We start from the raw sequence: 22,831 nt of genomic DNA on the forward strand, positions 1-22,831 counted from the left end.
GGATGAGAGGAGAAAAACAACAAGGGGCAATATAGGGGGAGCAGTAAAACAGGGCTGCATCCAAGCCAAGGCCCCACAAGCCCAGTGGGAGCACAGTCTGGAAGGGCAGACACCGAGCAACGTGTCTGCACACAGAGTTCAGGAGTCCTGAGCAAAGTTTCAGTCCAGTGGTGAGTCTTGGGTGCTCCTGGTTGTCTTCGGTGCCAGTGAACTTTCCCCCAACAAACCCCTCCAGTGCCCTCTTCTGCCGCTCACTGCAAAGCCACACAGAGTGACCACCTCCCCACTTACCTATCTAGCAACCTCCCTCCTTGTTCCCAATGCAGAGTCAGAAGCCCCAGTACTTACAGCCCCATGCAGCTCTGGGCAGCAGTAATACTGGGTCCAGCTCCGGCCTGTCCTTCTCGGCAATTCCTCCCTGGCACAGTGCTCCTCCTGGCTCCTGTCCTGGGGTGTCCCCGATCGGCCCTGTCCGTCTCAGGCCTCGGGCAGGTTCTCTGCTGCTTCACATTTCCAGGGCCTGCAGGTTGCCTCTCCCTCTCCTTTGAGCTCCAGCCTGCCCCCTGGAGTTTCCCTCCTTTTTTTTTTTTAACTCTCCCCCTCCCCCTTCGGAAAAAGATTTAAAGGACCATGCTCTCTAAACCCCAAAGGGGTTACAAATAAAATTAAGTAACAGAGGGTCCTGTGGCACCTTTAAGACTAACAGAAGTATTGGGAGCATAAGCTTTCGTGGGTAAGAACCTCACTTCTTCAGATGCATCTGTCAGAAATATGAATGAAGAATGAAGATGCAGATTCAGACTAACACGGCTACCCCTCTGATAAATAAAATTAAAAGAGCTGCACAGCTGTGTGATGAAACCCTGTTATGCATTGCCTGGTACTGGCATGTCCTAATTGTTGACAGCCGTTTGTCTTTTTCGATTGAGGTGGAGCCATACATCCTCTATGTTCTCAGAGATGGAGCCATACATCCTCTATGTTCAGTTTGACCCCAAGAAAGCTATTGGGACTCTTAAGTAACAATACCACCAATGAGAAGAACAAAAAACAATGTATTTGTCCCAAAAGAAAGGTTTTTTATTCTATAAATACTTTAAATAAGTATATTTTCCTATGTAAATTTTGTCTAGAATTCATGAGATGTATTATTGGTTTGAAACATTTAAAAACTTTATTTTATAAAGTAAAATCACAGTCTAACGAGGAGAAAGACTGAATGCAGCAGTCTAGAAATAATTTAGATTCTCCCCCAATATATTATATTATTACTATAAATATATATATATATATATATATATATATATTATTAATAAAGAGATACATATTAGACACATGAGCTGCACGGAAAATTGTCCACAATGAGAAGTTAAGAGTCCAAGAATCAGCTTCAGAAATGAGAACTCGGAACTAAAGCTGCAGCATATTCAAGCAAACGAAAGTAAAGTGAAGGACTACATGGGAAAATGAGAGCTTCCATTAACTCCACAAATCAATAATGACAATATGCAATTTTTTCAAAAGCTTATTTATTTGTCGTGGCAAAATGGCCAATGTTCATATGGTGGGTCCCATGCTTTTCTTGGTGGGGGGGCTAGGACGCCACCCCTTGTTCCTGCTCTTGATGCGCCAAGGGCCCCGCTAGTGGCCTGGGAAGGTGGTAGAGGAGGGAAGCAGGGAAAGGGTCTGGGTTTGCACCTCACTTTGAGCCCCAGCTCCTCTCAACCACTGCGGGTTTCTTACCCTCTTCCCACTTGGGTAGGGTTACCCTTGTTCCTTGACGCTGGGGGAGGGAGTCTCCTACCCTGCTGGAGCAGGGTCTCCCTTCCTCCAGTTCTCTGGTCTTTCAATTATCAGCAACATACCTCCAAACTCTGGTCCTCTCTCCTTCCTCGCACACCCTGTCTGCCTGAAGCAGAGTTTTTTATTAGGTTCCTGGCAGGGCCTTAATTGACTACAGGTGCTCCAATTAACCTGTAGCAACCCTCCCTAGTCTACAGAGAACCACACCTTAATTAGCCCAGGGCTTATCTATTTCCCCTCGACCACTGTCTTACTGCTCCCTGGCCCTGCTGTATCACATTGTCTATAAAGATGTGTGTGAGAGCCTAAATTAAGACAGAGGAATTCTATAGCATTTATCACCCTTACTCAAAATGGAAGCTTAGAGATTTGTAATTATCACATATTGGACAATGTTAAAAAATTTTAGTAGAAGCTAATGCAGGATGGAAAAGATGACCTAAAATTGATTCCAGACAAATACATTTGTGGTAACATTTGCTCATTGCTTTTACATGCTGTTTTGTCTGTACAGAACTGTGTGAAAGAGACAAGTAGTACAGTCACAGCCCAAAGGAAAAAAGCCCAAAGACCTTGGCTTTCATGTACTTGCTGGGGGGAGTTGCTAGTGAACTTTTTTTCATTCCTACAGTTTTGACTAGACTATGATAAAATTCATCTAACGAGAGTTAGACAGCTCTTGATCACAGTGAACTCGATTGTGATGCTGTAGTGAAGTGAATGTCCTGTACACAGAAAAGGACATTTGACACACTGATATTTTTTTAACATTGTAAAAGGATTAGCAATTCTGAACAGCTGGTCAGATTTGATCCAAAGAACACAGCAGTAAGGATAAAAATCAACTTTTTTCCCCTGGGAAATCTTTTGGATTGGTAAAAGTCAATTTGGAGTTCTCATGTTTTCTTTCTTAATTATGTCCATGTGGCAAACAGAGTTGTGCCTGTCATTAACATTTGCAGTCCAAACAGACCTTGCCATAACAAGATTTGAAAGTTACTCGCATGAAACAATAAGATATGAGACTTGTAAGCCAACTGTTTTAGCATCGTTTTAGTTGCATAATGGGCTGGAGACTATTTGAAATCCTAAGTAATTTCCTGTGGGATGCTACTTTTTTCCCCTTTAACTTTTTGTGAATCTTAATATACAAGATTAACTTTTATGTCATAAAAATGAGGAACAAAGTCTTCCATTTACAATTTTGCCATTAGAACATAATATTAATTTAAGTTCTGACAATGTACTTGGCACTGTTCAAGATAAATTCCATCACCATCTGTGCAACGAAATCTCTCTTTGAAGATACAGTGTCCTGGAATAAGAACAAGGAGAGAAATCTCTCTCATGGTATACCAACGGCATTGATTGGAATATATTTGTGTGCTGAAGAAACCATTAAAAAGCCATGATGGTGTGAAGAGGAAATTGGAAGCCAAAATGAAGAAATTAGAAGACAATGCAATAAAAGACTTCAGAAGCTGAAGTCTGACAATTATGTGTTTGAAAAAGAACTCTGGAAGGTACAGGAAAAACTTCATAGACTTACAAAAGAATAGTGATAAAATGTTAAAACAGTCCGAACGCACGTGAAAACCTAATAGTATACGTGCACAAACTAAAAATTAAAACTGGTGGTGGTGGTGGTCAGGTGGTACTTCTGGATTTACAATGCCAGTTCAACAGAGAAACAGCAGTAAAGGAAGATAAATATGTCCTGCTTTCCATTCAATATCATTCAAACACACCAAAAGAGAAAAAAAACCAGATTCTTTGAGGAGGAAAAAGTTGTACACAACCACAAAGAATCCAGGAAGTTGGTTTATGGTTTAATCACCCAGAAACTGAAGCTAGTGTAAAATTTGGCAATGTCTGTTAAATGTAGTTTCTTCAAGCACTGTTTTTGTTTTTATTTTGTTTTGAGCACACGACACCTGGGATCCTTGAGCTGCAGTGGCTACCTACTGGTTTCCTGGTTGTGTTTAACTTTGGTCCCAGGCCACTTAGGGCTTTACTTACTTCAGAGATCACCTTGCTCCCTATGAGATACTGATAGGTTTGCACTCCACAAGGGAGCCTGAGCTGAAGTTCTGCTGGTAACTCTGGCACAGCATTCTCTGTTAGATCCTCAAACTTTGAGAATTCCTTCCCTCATTTGGCACATAACAGCCAAAGTTAATTAGATTTCAGGGAGCACTTCAAGGCCCATCTTTTCTTCCTGGCTCATGAAGACTGGGAGACTAGTGAGCCTGAGTAGTGGGATGTAACTACGATGGGTGTTTGTTTGAGGGTTTATCGTTTGTATATTTTTGCTATGGTTGGTATATTGTGGCCTGAAGCAGTTGAGGGAGTCTATTACTTACGTGCTACATTTTTAAAGACTGTCAAGGACACTCAGAACTTAGGATGAGTGGTCTTTTGTTGCTGAAGTGTAAATCGATAGAAACTAACACTGTGTTTTCAATGCAATACTGTTGTAGCTGTGTTGATCGCAGGATATTAAAGATATAAGACAGGTTAGGTAATATCTTTTATTGAACCAACTTCTGTTGAGAGACAAGCTTTCAAACTTACAAAGAGCTTGTCAAAAAAAACTTGAAGAGCTCTGTGTAAGCTCGAAAGATTGTCTCTCTCATCAACAGACGGTCTAATAAAAGCTATTACCTCACCTGCCTTGTCTCTCACAGTGTCTTCAAGTCATAAGAAGTCCATAAGAAACCTCTGAAAAAGCCTACAGCTCCCTAACATCTTTTCAGAGACTAGAGAACAAGTTATTTTTTGAATGTCATCATCATAAGATGATGATCAGTGATGAAAATCTGCAGGACTAATAGTTCTCTCCATAGCAATCTCTCAACATGCCATGATTCTAATCTTCAGCTCTTGATATAGAACCTAGCAATGAAATTTAAATATCCACATCGAGAAGCCACTTTACAATGTCTACCAGGAACTAGTTCATCACCAAACAATTTATATTCACATGACTTAAGTCGTATTTAAAATGACCTCTCCACAGAAGAAAGAAGAGTGCAATAATCTACTTCAACTCTAACTCAGTATCAAGAACATAATTTTGCCTTGAAACAAAGTGACCTGTACTTGTGTTTAATCTGTGAACAGCATCTGAAAAAAGTGTTAAAATTAAATTAACATTTACAAGCCTACAGTTGGTATTTGACTTCTTACTGAAAAGAGACACCATTTATAAGATTAGTTTTATGGGAGACCAGTGTAATAAAATGGCAAATCCATTTCAAAATTGTGTGTGTGGTGCTCTCTCTCCTTTGCAAGTTAGGATTCAGTTTCATTGGTAGAACTGTGTGGATATGTCTACATTGTTATTAAACACCTACGGTTGGCCTGTGTCATCTGAGTCGGGCTCAGGCTGTAGAGCTATAATACTGCAGTGTAGAACTCTGGAACCTCGTGAGGTGGGGAGAGGTCTCAGAGCCTGGGCTCTAGCCCAAGCCTGGATGTCTATACTGCAATTTTATAGTCCCACAGCCCGAGACCTGCGAGCCTGTGTCTGCTGACGTGGGCCAGCTGCAGGTGTTTAACTGGCGACATACACTGTGTAGCCTAAAACTGGAACAACAGGGGATGCAGCAGGTCAGAATTCAGACAGATCAAAAGAGCTGAATCAAGAACACTTGCACAGGACAAGCTCACATTATGATTCGTAATATTGCCCAGAATTATGAATCCCTTACTTCCTTGATCAGGAAAACTTTATACAATATTTTAATAAAATAAACCTTGTCAGTGCAAAAATTAAAAAGCTATCAATTGTATTTGAGAAAATCAAAAACATTTAATTCAGAAAAAAAAACACAATTTGATCATATTTGGACAATTGCATGGGAAAAAAATGGTTACTACCCTTGCTCTATAACTGTTCTTTGAGATGTGTTGCTCACATCCATCCTACTTAAGGTATGTGTGCACCCAGTGCACCAGTGTTGAAGATTTCTCTCCTAATGGGATCTACCAGGATGGCACATCTGCCCTTTGCAGCCTCATGCTGCTATGCAATAGTATAATGGGTGGTGCCACCCCAATCCCACTCAGTTCTTTCTGACTGGACAGACTGATACAGAGGGGAAGGAGGGTGAATCATGGAATGGACATGTGCAACACATCTCAAAGAGGAACAATTACAGAATAAGTTAGTAACTATCTTTTCTTCTTTGAGTAATTGAACTTGTCTATTCCACTTCAGGTGACTCACAAGCAGTTCAAACTGGAGGTGGGATTTGGAGTCTACTTGAACAAGGACTGAAGAACTACTTGTCCAAACTTGACAATCTCTGGAATGCTGAGATACCTTTACTACTGATTATACTGTATATACTGACAACCAAGTTGCAGCTCTACAAATGTCTCCATGGATACTTGAGCCAAAAAGGCTGTGGAAGCTCCCTTACATCATGTAGCGTGCACTACCACTACCCCTCTCGCTAGAGGAAGTACACTGGCAATGTCATAGAACAAGTGTATGCAGTATGAAAGGCTCCGCATCACTACTGAAAGGCCTTTAATTCTGTCTGCAACTGAGACAAACAGCTGTGCTGACCTAGTGCTATTCAAGTAAAAAGCCAACACCCTTTTAACATCCCAGGTCTGAAGCCTCTCCCCATCCTCATATGGCTTCATTTAGATGGAATTCTGATATCGCTTTAGTCAGGAATCTCAGATGAAACAGTAAAAAAAACAGTGTAAGGAGGGTCCATCTACCAATGCTTGTAACTTCGCCACCCTTCTCATGGAAGTAATAACTACCGAAAATGCACCTTTCATAGGCAGATAGAGCAAAAAAGCTGGTGACCATCAGTTCAAAAGGTGGTCCCAGCAATCTTGCTTTCACCAGATTTAAGTCTCAGAAAGGAATGGGATACATGACATGGGGATATAATCTGTCCAGTCCCTTTAAGAATCTGACTCATATTGATTAGAAAATACTCAGCAACCCACAACTGGTGGGCAGAAAGCAGAGATAGCTGCTAGATGAACTCTGATAGAGCTAATCAATAGACCCTTGCTGTTTCAGGTGAAACAAGTAGTCCAAAACATGCTGGATAGAGGCCCGGACTGGCAAAACATCCCTCTGTTTTGACTATAGGGAGAACTGTTTCTACTTCAACAGATAAGTGCATCTAATATATGGCTTTCTGCTAGTCAGGAGACTGTTTTGTACATTCCCAAAACACTCTGTCTCCTGAAGAGTTAAGTATGGAGCATCCAGGACGTAAGATGGAGAGTTGCTAAGTTGGGATATATCAGGCAACCGCTGTCCTTGGAGATCAGGTCAGGTTTTGAAGGCAGTGTCAAAGAAGCCCTGGCTAAGAGGCTCAGCAGACTAGAGACCCAGTGTAGGGGAAGGGTCAAGCTCCAGCCCAAGAAGGAACATTACACTGCTATTTTCAGCCCCGTAGTGAAAGCCTGAGTCACTGACCCAAGCTCTGAGATTCACTGCCATGGGGTACTTTTAACAATGCAGCTGTACCCTTTGATGTTAACTTGAAAATCAGCAACAGAATAAAGTGATAAAAGAGCTGCTGAAACAATGCATTTTGTTTCCATATTCAACTGCTACATAAAATTCTATCCAGACAACAAAAAAGGGATAAAAATTAAATAATCAATTTTATTAGTTATAGAAATCTAAACACAACACTGACTTTTATTATGTGTATTAGGATTGTGCTTAGGGGCCTCAGTCTTGGCCCCGGACCCCATTATGTTAGGCGCAGTAAAAAAAAAATTAAGAAAAAGATAGGAAAAAAGTCCCCATTCCGAAGATTTTACAATCTAAATATAAGGCAACAGATAGATACAGACAGACAGATGGGAAAGCACAAGAAACAAGGAGACAATATTGGTCAACAGGATAGTTTGTGGTCTCATCACACCAGCAATCTAACCACTGTCAAGTTTTTTTTTTTCTTGACAAACAAGAGTTTTAAGGAGGAATCAGGAGGAGGAGGAGGAGTTAGTTTTATGGAGGTTTACAGAGAGCTCCTCCAAAGCATGAGGGGCAATATGGGAGAAAGCCTGAAGGTGCTTGTTCGAAAATTTAGCAAGTGGTCAGCTGGCATCAAGGGCTGACTGGAGATAGGAGTTGACTTTTTGATACTGAATGGGAGATAAGAAGTGGGGTGTGGATAGATCATGAAGGGCCTTGAAAGTGAAGACAAGTAGCTTAAGTTTGATATACTAGAGAACAAGGACCGAGTGGAGGGATGCAAAAGGAGGGGTGACATGGTCAAAATGGACTCTTCATGTAGTTAAGCACGCACTTCAGTGCATTGCAGAATTGGAGCCTTATTTTTAAAGACTGCTTTCTCCTATGCCCTCTTCAGATTTTTGCTGTTAGTACTTTAACCTTCAGTACACTTTTAACCTTCGACAGCTCAAATGTGGGACATGATACAGAGCCAAAACCCCAAATGAAAGATACAAAAATAAAAGAAGGCCAAAAGTGATTCAAGATAAGTTTCTTTAGCATAACTTGAAGCCTCTTCTGACTCTTAACAACTACAGTTTGCTTAACAGAACACAAGTCTACACATTAATGTAAGTATAACCTAAATGCTGTTGCAAAAATAGTTAATAATAAAATTGTAATTTATTCTTATTTAGATTATTACAAACTTGCCTTCATCTTTATTCTTTTAGGAGATACCTACAATTACTTTCATATACATTATCTTCTTTATCATGATAGTGTATAAGGACCAACCAAGAATGGGGCCCTACAGTCCAAACACGGTCGTAGGCAATCCCTTCTCTGAAGATATTACAACCTCAATACAATGATGTTTGGAGAAACCAGTGATGTTTGGAGAATCAGATAAGTAACCAAAACTGTAATTTTCCGAGTTATCTCATTAAATGAAATGTTCAAGCTAAGGAAACTCCTAGGAGATCTCTGCTTTCTGTCAAACAGGGACAGACTAGTGTCAAGGAAGATACCACCTCCTGAGTCATAGAAGTCCACAAGTGTTTACACAGGCTCTGAAATACAGCTTTATAACTTCTATTTTGCTGTAACATTCTATGCTATTCTCTTTTATGCTATGTTCTGAAAGGTGTATATCACTGTTAGTAATTGTGACTCGTGCTTTGTATAGAGCATTTGCTAGGAATCTAATCATAACTTGTAAATGCTATAAAGAGTGGGTCATAAATCAAGAAACCATTTGGTCTACAGGCAAACAAACCAATGAGATTGTCTTATCAGAAATCAGGCCATTCCCCTTGTACAAGAAGCCTGTTTGGTATAGAGATGATCTTATCTCAAGAAAGCAGCCTTCCTTCTCCCCCCTCCCCCTGCCCCAGACATAAATATCTTACAGAATCCTGACTTTAAAAGAATGTTAAGGCTATTCTCTATTGAAGAGGAGTAACAATCAGGATGTGTTCTCAGAGAAATAAAACAAGTCATCAAAATGGGCCTTCCTCTCCCTTAATAGAGAAAAATCTTAGTTTAAACCCCCAAAAATTTAGGAATATTCTTATTGGAACTGTTTCTTTCATAAACACTCTGAAGTCAATATTCTTAAAATATTAAGGAGAACACTTAAGGTAGGAAAACGTTTTAAAGACGATCTTTGTTACCTCTAATTCATGTTTCCTTTTAAAGGTGAAAACCTTGCTGTCCCTCAAATGCTTAAGATGGTATGAGATTCTTTTGAGATGTTTATCAGATACCATTGTTAAGTGAATAGTGAAAAGCTTTACGTACAAATACAATAAGATCATTTGATGCTATAACTGGTTACTAATGTAAGAAGCCATTTGAGTATAGAGATATTCATATTAATTGGGGAATTAGTTATCTTGCGGCGCTTAACCAACTCCTTACTAAACTCAAGATGACAAAAACCACCTCTCCAAGGAGCATTAAGAGGAAAGGAGAATTTTTTTGATGACTAACACGGCAACCACTCTGAAACCATTTAAGCTAAAGATTTCCTTTAAGAATCACTTAAGTCTGAAAAGACTATTTTAAGAGCTGAAGATCTTTATATTGGAAAACACTTGAACTAATTTGAAGAAGAATTTCATGTTCTATTAAATCCTGCGGAAACTAATGAGAGATCAGAAAATGAACTCAGTAAAAGAAAGAGTTAAAACTCTAACTTTAAAGATGTGCTGAGAACTTTCCACCCCAAAAAACAAAAGCTAATTAGAACTCTGATGCATGTGTATTAGCAGACTGCATATTCATGAGCTGAAGATCTTGCCAAGACAACCACAAGGGTGTTGAGCCAATGACCTGAAGAAGAGCTCTCTGTAAGCTTGTCTCTCTCACCAACAGAAGCTGATCCAATAAAAGATATTACCTCACCCACTTTGTCTGTCTAAAATAGTGGAAGTCACACCACTGAATTGGCATTAAGAGAGACAATTAAGTCTTAGCCTATCATTTCTTGTTTCTTTAAACTACCAGTTTTTAGTAATTTTGAAAAAAATACTTGATGCTCAACCACTTAAAAAAACCACATCCTTTACCCCATACTAACCTTTTCCATTTGGTCAAATCACCATTATGGTTGGGAAGTTACTCCCACTACAAAGTCCACATTTTCAGATACTTACAGCTTTTCAAGAAAGTTATCCTTTGAATTGAAATTTCTCATGTTTCTTTCTGAACTCAAAAGTGAGTTGTTCTTATAAAGTTGGGCAAAATTCTATTTGCCATGCTTTAAATAGTCAAGCATGAAAAGACTTTAACCAAGTTATTTTTAATTCCTTTTATTGTGCTCAGATAACTTTATACTTATATAACTTTAAACTTGCCCTGGACTTCTTAGCATTACACAACAATTTAAGGACAAAGTGAAGAAGAATAATTTATCCACTCTAAGCAATAGAAAAGTTAGACACAGAGCTGATAGTTACCCACATTGGAATCTGGGAGGATGTGAGGACAGATATCTGTACTCTTGCAGAATGCCATCTTTAATGGCCGCTTACTGTCAGGACCTCACTTTAACATATTGGAAAGACAGTACTGTCAGCACCATTGTGCTGTGCTATAGTGCACACTAATACCAAGCCAGGGATTGGTACAATTTTGACTGAGGGAAGGCAGTTCCCTATTGGAATCACCAACACTTCCTCTTGGAGGTATGCTATGAAAGTACTGATCTCGTCCAACCATATTTACCTTATTTGATCTAACACAATTGTAGCCTAAAGTGGCGTGGCTGCAAGTGTTCTCCCAAAGCTTACATATATATATTATTTGGCAGTCTAAAACATCTAAATAGAGTAGTGAAATCAGATGGATTCTGGCCCTTATAAATCAGATGCCCAATAAGATTAGGATGCCTGTTTACCTTTTCCTCCAGTTCCTGTTTCACAAGCTCATATTTCCGTCTAAGTTTTGTGTTTTCCTGTTCACTCTGGGTTAACTCTTCTGTCATCTTATCACATTCAGTTTTCATCTTCTCCACCTGTCGACGCTGAGCTTTTACTACATTTTTCTCATCTACAAGTTCTGTCTGATGGTAGTGGGAAAACAGAGGACACGGTCAGTATAAAAGTTCTTTATGAACATTTCCAGATTGCATAGCCCCAAATCCATGCAAAAAGATTAGGGGAAGATACCAATATTTAATCAGTAAGACTTTGCTACAATTTAATTGTGATTACATTTCTAAAAATAAGCATCAGCACTGTACATATATAAATATATAAGATAGAAACTGGACCACTAAGCAATGCTTCTCTACTCATAATGATATGATTTCATCATTGGCAATATAACAGTTAAAATATAAAGAAGGTTTTTTCTATTACAAAGTGGATTTGTCATGCAGATTATCCAAGACACAAAAGTAACAGCAAAATCAGTTCAATCAGCTAAAGAAAAAGTGCTGATGCCTGCAGTGTACTTCGTGGGATTCGGTAAGATCTTGCAAGATCCTGTATAATTTTGAGACTGCTAAATGGAGGACTTGTGTATTCTGTAGTGCAACTCTGCCACACTCATCAACTTGATAGCTCTGTATGAAAAGCTAAATGTTTAAACAAATTAACATTCCATTACTGAAATTCATTGGAAGCCTAAAACACTAAAAATGTATTATTTTCATTATCAGGATCAGTGACACAGATTACTCCTATGCTTAAAGGGAAATGAACTAGATGATTTAATGGACTTTTTCACCTAGAATTTCTAGAATTCTGTGATTTGAAAGCTATTAGTAGAGACACTTGTACAAAGAGAGACATAACTTTAGCTCCTTTAATGCTTTGAGGTAAATAGATTTTTTATGGTGGGGCAGATTGAATAAAATGGGTTAACCTTTAGTGTAAAAATATTGAGACTTCTCCTTCCTGAAATAAGTGGAGTTGATGTATGCAATAAAGATAATAGCAACTTGACTGGCACAGAGGGGTTTGAGAAATTCTGCAGAGAAAATTTACATTACAAAAAAAAAAAATGCACAGAGCTAACAAGGAAACCACACTTGTTCCATATTGCCACTCTACTTCGGAAAGAGAGTTATATTTTCAAGGAGCCTAGGATTCAGACACACAAAAAACAAACTTGAAAAGTAAATTATCCCATCAGAGAAAGCAAGAATCCAATTCCATTTTAAGTGCAAGCACAACATGGTGTCAACCTCTCATGTTCCCTACATGGCAATTGTATTAAAGATTTATACAGCTGGAGACAATCAAGGAGACAATCCCTTGCCAACATCAACTTGGTTTTCTGCATTCTACTAAATGTGACAGTATCAGAGAAAAAGGAGACACAGACTCTAGAGAAGAAAAAAAATCAACATTTTCAGTCATTTCTGAGACTGAAAAAGCAGGTATGATGTCAATTTATCAGACCTGAGATGACCCCATAACAGTAAGTGGAGGAGGGGGAAAAAAGCCAAAAGCCATATCTGCATGGTGTGTATGTAAATTACACTGTGTATATTCTTTAAGTAGTTATCACTGAGAATGTCATGTATGCAAGCTGCATGTTATTATTCTAAAAGTACAATAATTATTTTAAAAGCAGAAGGGGGACGGGAGGGGTAAAAACTGAGGACAGAGTCAAGACTTTGCAGTTCTATTTCTAATGTGTAATTGACTCACCAAGGGACTTTTGAGCAAGCCACTTAAATCCCTGTGCCTCGGCTTACTTGTGTTTAGAATGGAGACACTAGTAGTGACTACATAAATAAGGTAGCATTGCAATTTCTATTTAAAATAGAACTAAAAGCCTACTACTTCTGCAACACGGGAGCCCTTCAAGAACTGATGCCTCAGTGCAGAGACAGTGGGCTCCTCCCAACCACAAGTCTCTCCCTCTCACACACACTCTGGCCTGCCCCATGCCAGGTTCCCTCATATATACACACACAACATTCCCCATGCACCACTGCCTCTCCTGCTACACACACACACTACTACTCACTACTTCTGCTACTCACTCCCCATTTATCTAACACACCATACAGCAGCTCCATGGAACCAAAAGGGGATGGAGGAGGGGGAAAGGAGGAAGAGGTCAGTGGTTAAGTAGGGGGAACATGGGAGGGAACAGCAAGAATGTGAAGGGTGCTGGTAAAACTGGATTCTGCAGAGGCACCATGAAAAAATTAAGTTTCTGTTCTATTCAGGTTCTTAAACCAAACCTCTTACTACAATATCTGCACTGTGGGTTTAAGCTGCCTGGATTGAGGAATACAGTCATCAGAAGCTCCGTTCTGAGGAATTTACCACCTAGAACACTCACACACCTCTTCCCTCTGCTCCCTCCATTAACAGTCATCTACCTATTTTAAGGTTTTATACTGCTATCTATCACTATATCTGAATACCTTCCATATCAACCAACACTTAAGCATAACTTTCAAAATTTGGCACAGCAAGCGTTAACCATATACCTCAACGTACCACCAATTCAAATTTCTAAAGAAAGGGAAAAAAACATCCATTTCCAACTACTCCACATGGCTAAAGTTAGAAGTTGCACATCGTGTATAAAGAAAGAAGGAACCATGTCTGTTACAGGAGGTTGATGAGGGTAAGGTTACTTGGAGTAGGCAAAATCAGGGTTGTAGATTGCAAAAGATTGCTGAAGATTTAACTAGGAATGTCCTGGATTTTTTATGGTTGCATTGATAGAATATTCATTTAAGAGGCCTGTTTTTGTTTTTTAACAAAAAAATGTTCAGTTTCGGAAAAGTCGGTTACTCACCTTTGTAACTGTTGTTCTTCAAGATGTGTTGCTCATATCCATTCCAATTAGGTGTGCACGCGCCACGTGCACGATCGTCGGAGAAATTTTTCTACCCTAGCAACACCCAGTGGGTCGGCTGTTGAGCCCCCTGGAGTGGCGCCTTCATGGCGCTGGATATATACCGCAGCCGACCCAGCATCCCCTCAGTTCCTTCTTGCCGGCTACTCCAACAGTGGGGAAGGGGGGTGGGTTTGGAATGGATATGAGCAACACATCTCGAAGAACAACAGTTACAAAGGTGAGTAACCGTCTTTTCTTCTTCGAGTTCTTGCTCATATCGATTCCAATTAGGTGACTACCAAGCCTTACCTAGGCGGTGGGGTCGGAGTGAGACATTGCCGTGTGCAAAACCGCTGATCCGAATGCAGCATCGTCTCTGGATTGCTGTACAAGTGCGTAGTGAGCGGCGAAGGTGTGGACTGACGACCAAACTGCAACTCTACAAATGTCCAGGATCGGAACTTGAGCCAGGAAGGCAGTCGAGGAGGCCTGGGCCCTCGTGGAGTGAGCGGTGAGGCGCGGAGTCGGGACACCGGCCAGGTCGTAGCAAGCACAAATGCAGGACGTGATCCAAGAGGAGAGACGTTGGGAGGAGACCGGTAGGCCCTTCATCCGATCGGCTACTTCAACGAAAAGTTGTGTCGGCTTTCGAAATGGATACGTACGTTCAGTATAGAAAGCAAGGGCCCTGCGCACGTCCAAGGAGTGCATACGCTGATCTTGACGCGTGGCGTGCGGCTTAGGATGGAAGACCGGGAGAAATATATCCTGGTTCACATGAAAAGCCGATACCACCTTGGGAAGAAAGGCAGGGTGGGGGCGAAGCTGCACCTTGTCTTTATGGAAGATTATATACGGAGGCTCAGACGTGAGCGCCCTGAGTTCCGAAACACGCCTTGCTGAAGTGATGGCTATGAGGAAGACTGTCTTCCAAGATAAGTAAAGGAGTGAGCAGGTAGCCAATGGCTCAAACGGGGGTCCTGTGAGCTTGGAGAGGACCAGATTAACATCCCATGCCGGAACAGGTTGGCGTTGCTGCGGGTAAAGGTGGTCTAAGCCCTTGAGGAATCTGACAACCATCGGATTAGAGAAGACCGAGGAAGCGTGTTCTCCTGGGTGGAACGCCGATATAGCGGCCAGGTGAACTCTGACTGAAGATATCGTCAAGCCCTGCTGTCTCAGGGACAGGAGACACTTGAGTATGAGGGGAATAGACGCCTGCAAGGGGGGCGTGGCCCGCTGTTCGCACCAACAGGAGAACCGCTTCCACTTGGCTAAGTAGGTGGCCCGTGTAGAGAGCTTTCTACTTCCCAGCAGAATCTGTTGCACGGGATGTGAGCATTGCAGTTCTGTCCAATTCAGCCATGGAGCATCCACGCTGTCAGGTGGAGCGATTGCAGGTCGGGGTGACACAATTGACCGTGGTCCTGGGAGATCAAGTCTGGACACAAGGGAAGAGTGATCAGAGTTTGAATCGATAGCTCCAGAAGCGTGGTGTACTAGTGCTGTCTTGGCCAAGCTGGAGCGACTAGAATCATACGCGCCTGGTCTCTGCGTAGCAGAGCAGTACCTTGTGGACCAGTGGGAATGGAGGAAAAGCGTAGAACGGCTGGCCCTTCCACGTTAGAAGGAAGGCATCGGACAGGGCCAGAGCCTCCATACCCCCTGAGGGGGGGACGGGAGATGGTGGCCTCAGGAGCCCTGGGCTCAGAGTGAGCCGAGCGAGTGGAGCCCCTTGAGCCTGGTGATATGCCCAAGGGGTCCAGAAAGACCAATGCGTAGGGTCTTGTCGCAGGTTTTCTGCCCCCTCCTGCCAATGACCCAAGTCATCTGCAGCTTGACCCTGAGCAGGGTACGCTGAACGGGGGGCCCCTTCAGATGAGTGAGACGCCGATCTCGAGGGCCAGGGCGGTGCCGAGCGTGGGTGCAGAGAATCGTCCTGATACGGTGCCAAGCGGTGCCGATCCAACGGCGAGCGACCTCTGTGTGGTGCCAGTGAACGGTACCGGGATTGAGAACGGTGCCGATGTCCATGTTGGTACCGGGACCCGGATCTGGATGACGAAGACCGTCTGTAACCTCGGTGCCGAGAGCGGCTTCGCGAATGTGAGCGGCGCTCATACCAGTGCCGGGAGCTGCGCCTTGACTCCGACCGGTACCGATGCTCGGGTCGGTGCCGAGAAGAAGACCGGTGCCGGGAGGTAGATCTGTGCCGCGAGTATGACCAGCGCCGAGATGGAGATCGGTGCCGGGACTGCAAGCGGCGTCGAGACCTGCTCCGAGACCGGGAGCGGTGCCGCGAGTCCACGCCCGGAGACGGCGGGCGTATCAGGGTAGGCTTGCCCCTGGACTGTACAGTACGAAGGGCATGCGGTGCCGCAGGTTGAGAAGGCACCGGCTCCGTGAGGGCGATGAGGTCTCTCGCCGTGGCAAATGTCTCCGGGGTGGAAGGGAGACAGGGCTCCACCACTTGACGAGGCGATGAGCCAGTCCGCGCCGGACTCAACGGCTCCACATCCGGTGCCGGAATCAACGGTGCAGATGATACTTCCACCCTCTGGCGTTCGGAAGCCGGGCGCGGCTCTACCCCCGCGTGGGGAGCCGGTGCCTGTTGAACGGCAGTGTCCTGAGTCTTACGGGGCCTTTTATGTCCCGGAGACAGGGATTGGCGCCGAGGGGCTTGCGGTGGACGCGGTGCCGAGGGAGGACGGTGCTGTGGCGCCTTTCCTGCGTCTGCCCACGGTGCAGTACCGGACGGTGCTGCTGGGGCACTACGCACCAAGGCGCTCGGTGCCGGAACCTGGCGCGCCGAAGGAGGATCCGGGCTAAGTGCCGCCTCCATGAGGAGCTGCTTAAGCCTGAAGTCTCGCTCCTTTTTCATCCTTGGCCTGAAAGCCTTGCAAATCTTGCACTTGTCCATTTGGTGAGACTCCCCTAAGCACTTCAGACAAGAGTCATGGGGGTCTCCCGCTGGCATAGGCCTAGCACATGTCGTGCATGGCTTAAAGCTGGGAGCCTTGGGCATGAGCCCGGCTGTGCGCCTGGGGGGAAAGGGGGGAATAAGAGCCCCCTTAACCCCCGCTAACTACGAAAACTATTTATAACTATTAACAACTACTAATCTAAAGAACACAATTAACAACTATCTACAAGAAACAACGGGTAAAGTTAGGAGAGTGGAGAACAGCTATGCCGCGCTCCACAGTTCCAACGACTTTCACGGGCGGTAAGAAGGGACTGAGGGGACGCTGGGTCGGCTGCGGTATATAACCAGCGCCATGAAGGCGCCACTCCAGGGGGCTCCACAGCCGACAAACCAGGTGTTGCTCGGGTAGAAAAATTTCTCCGATGATCGTGCATGCGGCGCGTGCACACCTAATTGGAATCGATATGGGCAAGCACTCGAAGAAGAAGAGTATGTTTAGGTTTAATGTACTACATGTTTCAGACATATCCCTTACCCAGAACAGCTTACTGTCCACAAACTATTTTGTAAACCACTGTGTATACTGGTAGCACCACGGAAATGCTTATTAATAAATACAAACTATTATTATCCTACACTAGTTTACACTAATAAAAATGTAACAGATGACTGATCATATAGATGTACAGTCAAATGTTGAAAATTAATAAGGCTGTTTAGAGTATCCATTTCAGTTTAAATACTCTTAGATTTTATTCAGATCAGTCTTGTGAAATATAAAATGCTTTTGTTTTCTTCCTTTTTAATCATATAGCCTGGTGTCAGCAGCAAATGAGTTGCACTAAAAATGTGAACTTGTTTCTAAATAAATTTAACAGTCTGCTTCATAAAATATTTTTACGGTACAATTATTGAGTAGGGTTTTTTTTGTAAATGATATGGAAATTGTACACTCTGGAAACGCTTTAAAATACAAGAAGTCATTAAAACTAACCTTTGCAAATTCAACATGCTACTATGATTCATATTCAGAAACTGTTCCTGGAGTGCCTGTGATGCTATTTCAGCTATTGTGCAATACACACACTTCCAGAAATGCAGCATATCTGGGACATGATATGTCCATAGTATAGCAGGGGTAACAGATAAAAAGACAGTAGTCAGAGAGGTTAATAACAAAGTGTTAGAACTCCAATGCTTTACACGCCCTGTTCTACCCAGTCAACAATCTAATTTACCAAAGTTACTGTTGTACTAATGAGGGCTTTTGTCTTAAAGCTACTATGGACACAATAGGGCTTCACCCATATCTTTCAACCTATATACCTCTGAAACATGTCCTGTTTTAGATTATCATTTATCGTCACATCTATCTTTACTGGAACTCCAGAATTCTTCTTAAAAGGCTTCAGTGATCCTGCAGAAGTGGTCCCTGATTTGCTATAATCCATTTCAAACAGACTAAATATGCATAAACCCCTTTATTGTTAGTTTTATCTTTACTGCAGTGCTCAGAAATACATAAAGATCTTTAAAAGTTCATGCTTTGTTAACTTCATCGCCTAATAGAAAAAAAAAAAATCAACAGCAGAATTATTCAGCAAAGTTACCTTCAGCCTCCTAATGTGGTTCTCTGTCTCATCCTTTTCTTGCCTAAAGAGCTTCATCAGCTCTTGAACATTTCTCTCATGCTTTGTTTTCACATTCTTCAACTCTGATCTAAGATCTGCCAGCTGCTGCTGGTGAACATCTCTCTCCATCTTCAGCTGCCAGCTAGCTGTAGTCATCTCTTCTTGCTTAGACGCCTGATGTTTTTGAAGGTCTGAAAAGTTCTTGAGAATCTCTTTCTTGACTTTTTCTTCCTCTGCTATTCTGTTTGTCAGCTCTGCCCGAATAGCACTTAAGTTTTTTATATCTTCTTGCATCTCTAAGAATCTTTCCTGGTCTTTTTCATTGATCATGTTAGCTGTTTCAAGCTCTTCCTCTAAACGTTCTTTTTCATTTCTCATCTGGTTCTGTACCAGGATCTGCTTTTGCAACTCACTCTCCAGTTTATTTGCTTTATCTTGGACTTCCCTGATCTCTTGCTCAAGAACTATCTGTTGAGACTTGGTTTCACTGAGCTTCACCTCCTTACAATGGAGTTCCTCTTCTTGCTGGGCCCTCTTTGTAAGCACATCACTCAGCTCCTTCCGAAGGTTTTCTATCTGATGTATAGCAGAGAGAAGCTGAGCCTTCAGGTCATCCTTCTCTTTAAGGACCTAGGAAATATGGAAAAAAAATCAAAATATTACCTAAAAATTCATTAGATCAAAATTTGGTGAAAACTATGCTGTTTGGAAGCAATAAACAAACTTTATACTGTGAGAAGAGAAAATGTTTACAGATTATGGCCCTTGGGATTCAAAGGTACTTGGGAGTTTAGCTAACTTTAAATGCGCTGAGTCAATGGGACTAATCGAAAGCTTAAGGATAGGCATGTGCTTAAGTAACTCACTGAATAGGGGCCAATTTGAGTCAGTCTTCCATTTTTCCCATCCTCTTTGCAGTCTGAGATATAATGCTTTCTACGGGATAGTACTTGGAAGAAAGAAATAAACAGAAACAAGCAGAGAAACTACCTTACGGGCACCTGAATATTTATCCTTCAGTATTTTGGCTTGCCCGCTGTTTGACCAATAATTTCACACCATCCTGTTTCTTCTTCCAGTATCTGTTTGCATTATAAAGTAATTTTTAAAAATTCCTTTCCCAAAGTATATGGGAACTTACAATACTTTCTGCTAATAATCAGGAGTGTCACTATATTCATGAACCAAGATGAGGCAATGATAAGGGCCTGCATGAGATTTGCCTATATTACATTATATCCACTACTGGATTTTTTAATTCTTAAAAGTAGCGAAGGAGATTTGTTTATATTTGACAGTAAACTACGCTGGCTGTTTCCAAGGAGGCTACCAAATACCAGTACAAGAGTCTACTTATAAATAAAACTTATTTTAAAATATCCCAAGACAAAAAACTATGTTACATTTAAAAGAAATTCAGACATGTTAAGATATTAATATATGGATTTAAAGACAGAGTGTCAGCCATAGCAGTTTTTATCTGGGAGTGCATCAGTGTTTCAGCCTTTCTAAAACTGCATGTTGACTGCAGGACTGTATTCAAGAACAATAATTTGCACTTAACCTAAATTCTTTTCAAGTATTAAAACGGTGATTGCTTGCATTAACTTTAAAAATATGTACATATGTTTGATATGTATCATACACTTTCCCATTGTCGAGACAATATATGAAAGCTAAGAAGAAAAGGAACAACAATTTAAAGATTCTAGAAAATGAAACATCATCATGTGGAAGGCTAACCACATGGCCAAGACGTTAAACTATCCTGATAACTCAGTAGAAAATTACATCTAGGGAAGCCTGCTACAACCAATGTTCAAATGAAGCTTGCAAATATTTGGAAAAACTCAGATAACTGCAAATTATGTTCAGAATTCAAGTTTGATGTTTTTCAATCATCACTTTCAACAAATGAATCAAAAGCAAGGACTTCACGCTGTATTTTTAAAATATCCCAGTTTATCTGAGACACTAGATTATTGTGTCCGTAAATTTTTAAAGACGCCCAAATTATTTTCAGCTAGTTACCTGAAGCTCATGATAAATGCTGTATCTAGGTTTCTAAAACCCTCAGATGCAAAGTGTGTGTGTCACTATTTTAAATATATATATACACAATAAGATATTTGTGTTTTGTCCCCATAATGACATGCAGTTTATTTTATATTATATATCCACTAGTAAGAAGTTGTTTTTCAGATGTCAGACACATCTGTCAAACCTGTTAGCAAGGTGCTGATAACTTCTAATGTGGAAAACAAGATTCAAACAGACTTTTAAATAAGGATAAAAACATACCAGTACCATTTAGCATTTTTATGCATCTTTAATGGGAAAAATTTAAAACTTAAAAGAGAAAAATCCAATTCAGACAACCTTAAATACAATATCGGTAGGAAGATTCAATCTCATTACAGCACTATTTGAGTTGCCATCACAAAGATTGTGCTCATCTATCCTTTTATACCAGGGATCAGCAACCTTTGGCAGGAAGCAGCGGCCAGCACATCCCTCGGCCCACGCCGCTTCCCACAGCCCCCATTGGCCTAGAGCGGCGAACCACGGCCAGTGGGAGTCGCGATCGGCCGAACCTGTGGACGCGGCAGGTAAACAAACCAGCCGGCCCACTAGGGTGCTTACCCTGGCAAGCCGTGTGCCAAAGATTGCCGATCCCTGTTTTATACAAAAACTAGTTTTGTGGGCTTGTAACTGAGCTTCAAAACCGCCTTCCTTCCTTTTTTTCTTTTTTTTTTTTTTTTTTTTTTAACACATGTATTCAACTCCCATGCTGTCTGTTCTTCGCCTTTTGCTCTACCTCGGTCTTTATTTTAAAATATCAAAACATACATTATTCACTTTCTATATAACTCATGTTAGCTTTGTTTTAACTGTCATCCCTCCTTTCTCTAATGCTTTCCTTTGTCTAGATTAAGTGTTCTACATTGATTTAATTTACATTTTTAAGCTTCTCAGGGTAGAGGGATTTTTTTTAAATGTGAGTAAAGCACTATCCTATTCTGCTTTATAAATGTGAATAAGAATTGTAATACCTAGTTATTGCTGTTCCTCAACAGATCTCAGTGTTTTACAGAGGAGGCAAATATCATTATCCCCATTTTACAGATGGGAAAACTAAAGCATGCAGGTTAATGACTTGCCCAAGGTCACCCAGCAGATGAGCGGCAGAGCCAGGAATAGAAATCAGGTTTCCTGAGTCCCAATCCATTGATCTATTCTCTATACCACACCGTATAATGCTATTTTGTACAAAGACATGGCATCAGGACTATGGTCTAACGCGGTGATCCCCAACCTTTTTAGTCTGGAGGGAGCCAGACGACGAGCCACGGAGGACCGTGGCAGCGGACGAGCATCTGCGGAAATGCCGCCGACAAGCGGCAACGTCACTAGGCGTTGCTGCCGAAATGCCGCCGAGAAGCAGCAGCATCCAGAGGCGTCGCCACCGAAATGCCACCGATTTCGGCAGCGACACCTCTGGATGACGCTGCTTCTCAGCGGCATTTCGGCAGATGCTCATCTGCCAGCCAGTACGTGGGCGCACTTAGACACCCCAGTGGGCACCATGGCGCCCACGGGCACTGCGTTGGGGACCCCGGTCTAATGGTTACAGTGGGGAACTGGTAGTTTGATTCCCTCATTCTCCAATTGACTTGTGACCCTAAGCAATTCATTTAGCATTTCCAGGTCATAAATTTTCTCCAACTATAAAATTGGGATACTACTTTCCTCACAGAGCTGTTGATTAGCATGTATAAAGCAGCTTTAAACCCTTCACATGAATGTGCTACAAGTATTACAGTACCTGTACAGTATTTTTGATGGAGCACTAGCAACAGCTATAGTCAAGTTTGCCAAAGTGTTTCCAAACATTCATCATTTTCTGAAAGTTTCAGCTTTTGAACAGAAATTTTCTAGGTCTGGTTTCAGCCCAAAAGTGTGTAGGGCTTTTTTGGACCGTTTGGAAAGGCTTAGCTGCTTTTAGTACAAGGAGAGTGAAGTAAGTGAGAGCTGTTGGGTGCTCATCTTTTTGGAAAATCTAGCTATTTATGTAGATACCTACATATGCATTTCAGAGCCTAACTTTAGGTAGTCTGTGTTTTTTTTTTTTAATTTTGGACAATATGCTGAAATGTTGACAGAAGATACCTCTCTTCAGAGAAGGTTGCCTTATCGTTCTATGGAAACTTG

At 41.8% G+C, this 22,831-nt stretch overlaps 1 protein-coding gene across 9 annotated transcripts in view; it reads right to left on the reverse strand.

Moving 5' to 3' along the window:
* CEP128 (centrosomal protein 128) overlaps positions 1–22,831 on the reverse strand; it is a 418,852-nt gene that overhangs the window by 270,087 nt on the left and 125,934 nt on the right. For all 9 annotated transcript variants that reach the window (XM_065593465.1, XM_065593463.1, XM_065593464.1 and 6 more), the window contains 2 exons: positions 18,599–19,249; positions 11,151–11,315 (listed from right to left, as the gene is read on the reverse strand). In XM_065593465.1, the coding sequence (XP_065449537.1) occupies positions 11,151–11,315; positions 18,599–19,249 (816 nt within the window). The remainder of the gene's footprint in view (positions 1–11,150; positions 11,316–18,598; positions 19,250–22,831) is intronic.

This window comes from Chrysemys picta, chromosome 4, assembly GCF_011386835.1.
Source record: "Chrysemys picta bellii isolate R12L10 chromosome 4, ASM1138683v2, whole genome shotgun sequence".
NCBI lineage: Eukaryota > Metazoa > Chordata > Testudines > Emydidae > Chrysemys > Chrysemys picta.